The 1576-nt window shown below is 61.1% G+C and overlaps 1 protein-coding gene across 1 annotated transcript in view; it reads right to left on the bottom strand.

The window, feature by feature from the left end:
* The window catches only part of LOC104547779 (DNA (cytosine-5)-methyltransferase 3B-like), a gene marked incomplete at its 5' end in the record, with an annotated part of 11744 nt that overhangs the window by 4219 nt on the left and 5949 nt on the right, over positions 1-1576 (bottom strand). Inside the window, 5 exon segments of the mRNA XM_010193599.1 lie at positions 3-96; positions 367-446; positions 561-605; positions 1059-1187; positions 1483-1567. Of these exon segments, the coding sequence (XP_010191901.1) occupies positions 3-96; positions 367-446; positions 561-605; positions 1059-1187; positions 1483-1567 (433 nt within the window).

The raw sequence follows: 1576 nt of genomic DNA, 5'->3' as shown, positions 1-1576 counted from the left end.
GCTGCAGAGCAGCAGCTCCTTCCCCTCGCAGCAGACGGTGCAGTAGGACTGGTATCCATCTTCGTCGTACATGTAGAAGAGCTCCAGGAACCGATCCTAGCAGGGGGACAGGCGGGAGGAGAGGATGGAGGGTCAGGATGTGCGAACAGAGAACGCGGCCTCGCTCCATCCCTGGTGCGCACCCAGAGCCTGCAGATGCGCGTCCTCGGTGCTTCATGGGCTCCATGCAAAGCACATGGAAGTGGAGAGGACGCAGCAAGGGACAGCCCCGTGGTGGACACGGCATGGCCAGGACCTGGCACGGTACCAACAGCACCGGCTGCAGCGCGGCTGGACCCTGCACCCCCTTCCCGGGGTCCCACTCACCCTGCAGGTCTGGCAGAGCCCCCCCTCGAACAGTGGGTGGAAGGTGGCTGGGTTCCTCCTCCCGCAGGACAGGCAGCTGTCTGGGGACACAGAGACCCGCTCAGCCCCGGCTCCCCAGCACCACGGGCACCGGCTCTGCCTGCAGCCCGGGCGGTGGCTGCGGGGTGCGCAGGGACGGGTGATGGATTGATTACCTTCCAGACTGCCGCTGTTGTTCGTGACTTGGGAAACCATTTGTTCTTTATGAAAATAAAAGGAAAACATTTTTCATTCCTTCTGTAACAAACTTTAAATGCACTCTACATAGACGTGCCCTATTTCTTGCATTAAAACCGCTGCAGCTTTGCCAAGCATTGCACAGAGAAGGCAGGTCATTGGTGTACTGGACGTTTGGGTGCAAAACCCACGTCCTTTCCCTGCTGGAGACACCAGGGCCAGAGCTCAAAGTAGCAACACAGGGATCATTTCCGAGCTGAGCAATTAAAGGAGCCCATGGGCCTCCAGCTCCCATCTCCTGGCTGGGTTTACTGGCAAGGCTGGGTTTGCTGCTGCCTCATAAGGCACAAGCATCACAGAACCACAAAGGCTTTTGTCTTCAGAAACCAAGCTCACAGCCCCGGGAAGAGCCCAGCCCTTTCCCACAGAGGTTTCCCGGTGCTTTACAGGCCTCCCCAGCTCCCGCTCTCCGTCACCTCGGGTCTGGTCCTCCTCCATGCGCTGCTCCTTGCCACCGTTGCAGGGGTTGCTCTTCAGCCGCTTGGTAGGGGGGACCTGCTCGAGGGGCAGCACCTCCTCCGTGCCGTTCCGCAGGGCCCCGCTCTCTGCAAGGGGAAGGCGGCTCCCTGGGGACTGGCCTCGGTACCGGGAACTCCTCATGGCACCAGGGACGTCTCCCACCAATTTCCCAGCCAAAACCAGAGCCCCCCTCACTCCTCAGCTCCCCATGCACGGCTCAGCCACGCCACCGACTTCCAGGAGCCATGGCTTTGAGGTGGCTTCACTCTGGTTTAGTGCAATGCCGATGGGGGGGGACCCAAGGCCCCCTCAGCACCAGGCCATGGCAGAGGATGAGCAGGCCAGGCCCTGGTGGCTGCCAACCTCATATGTCCCCCTCACCTGAGTCTTTGGGCGGCCGCAGCCCCTTGACACCCAGGGGTTTGAAGCCGGTGAGCGCCCAATCGACCATGGGCCTTACCTGCTCCTACAGCGA

This window comes from Mesitornis unicolor, unplaced genomic scaffold (genome assembly GCF_000695765.1).
Source record: "Mesitornis unicolor isolate BGI_N332 unplaced genomic scaffold, ASM69576v1 scaffold33711, whole genome shotgun sequence".
Classification (NCBI taxonomy): Eukaryota; Metazoa; Chordata; class Aves; order Mesitornithiformes; family Mesitornithidae; genus Mesitornis; species Mesitornis unicolor.
This window is presented reverse-complemented; position numbering and strand designations above follow the sequence as displayed.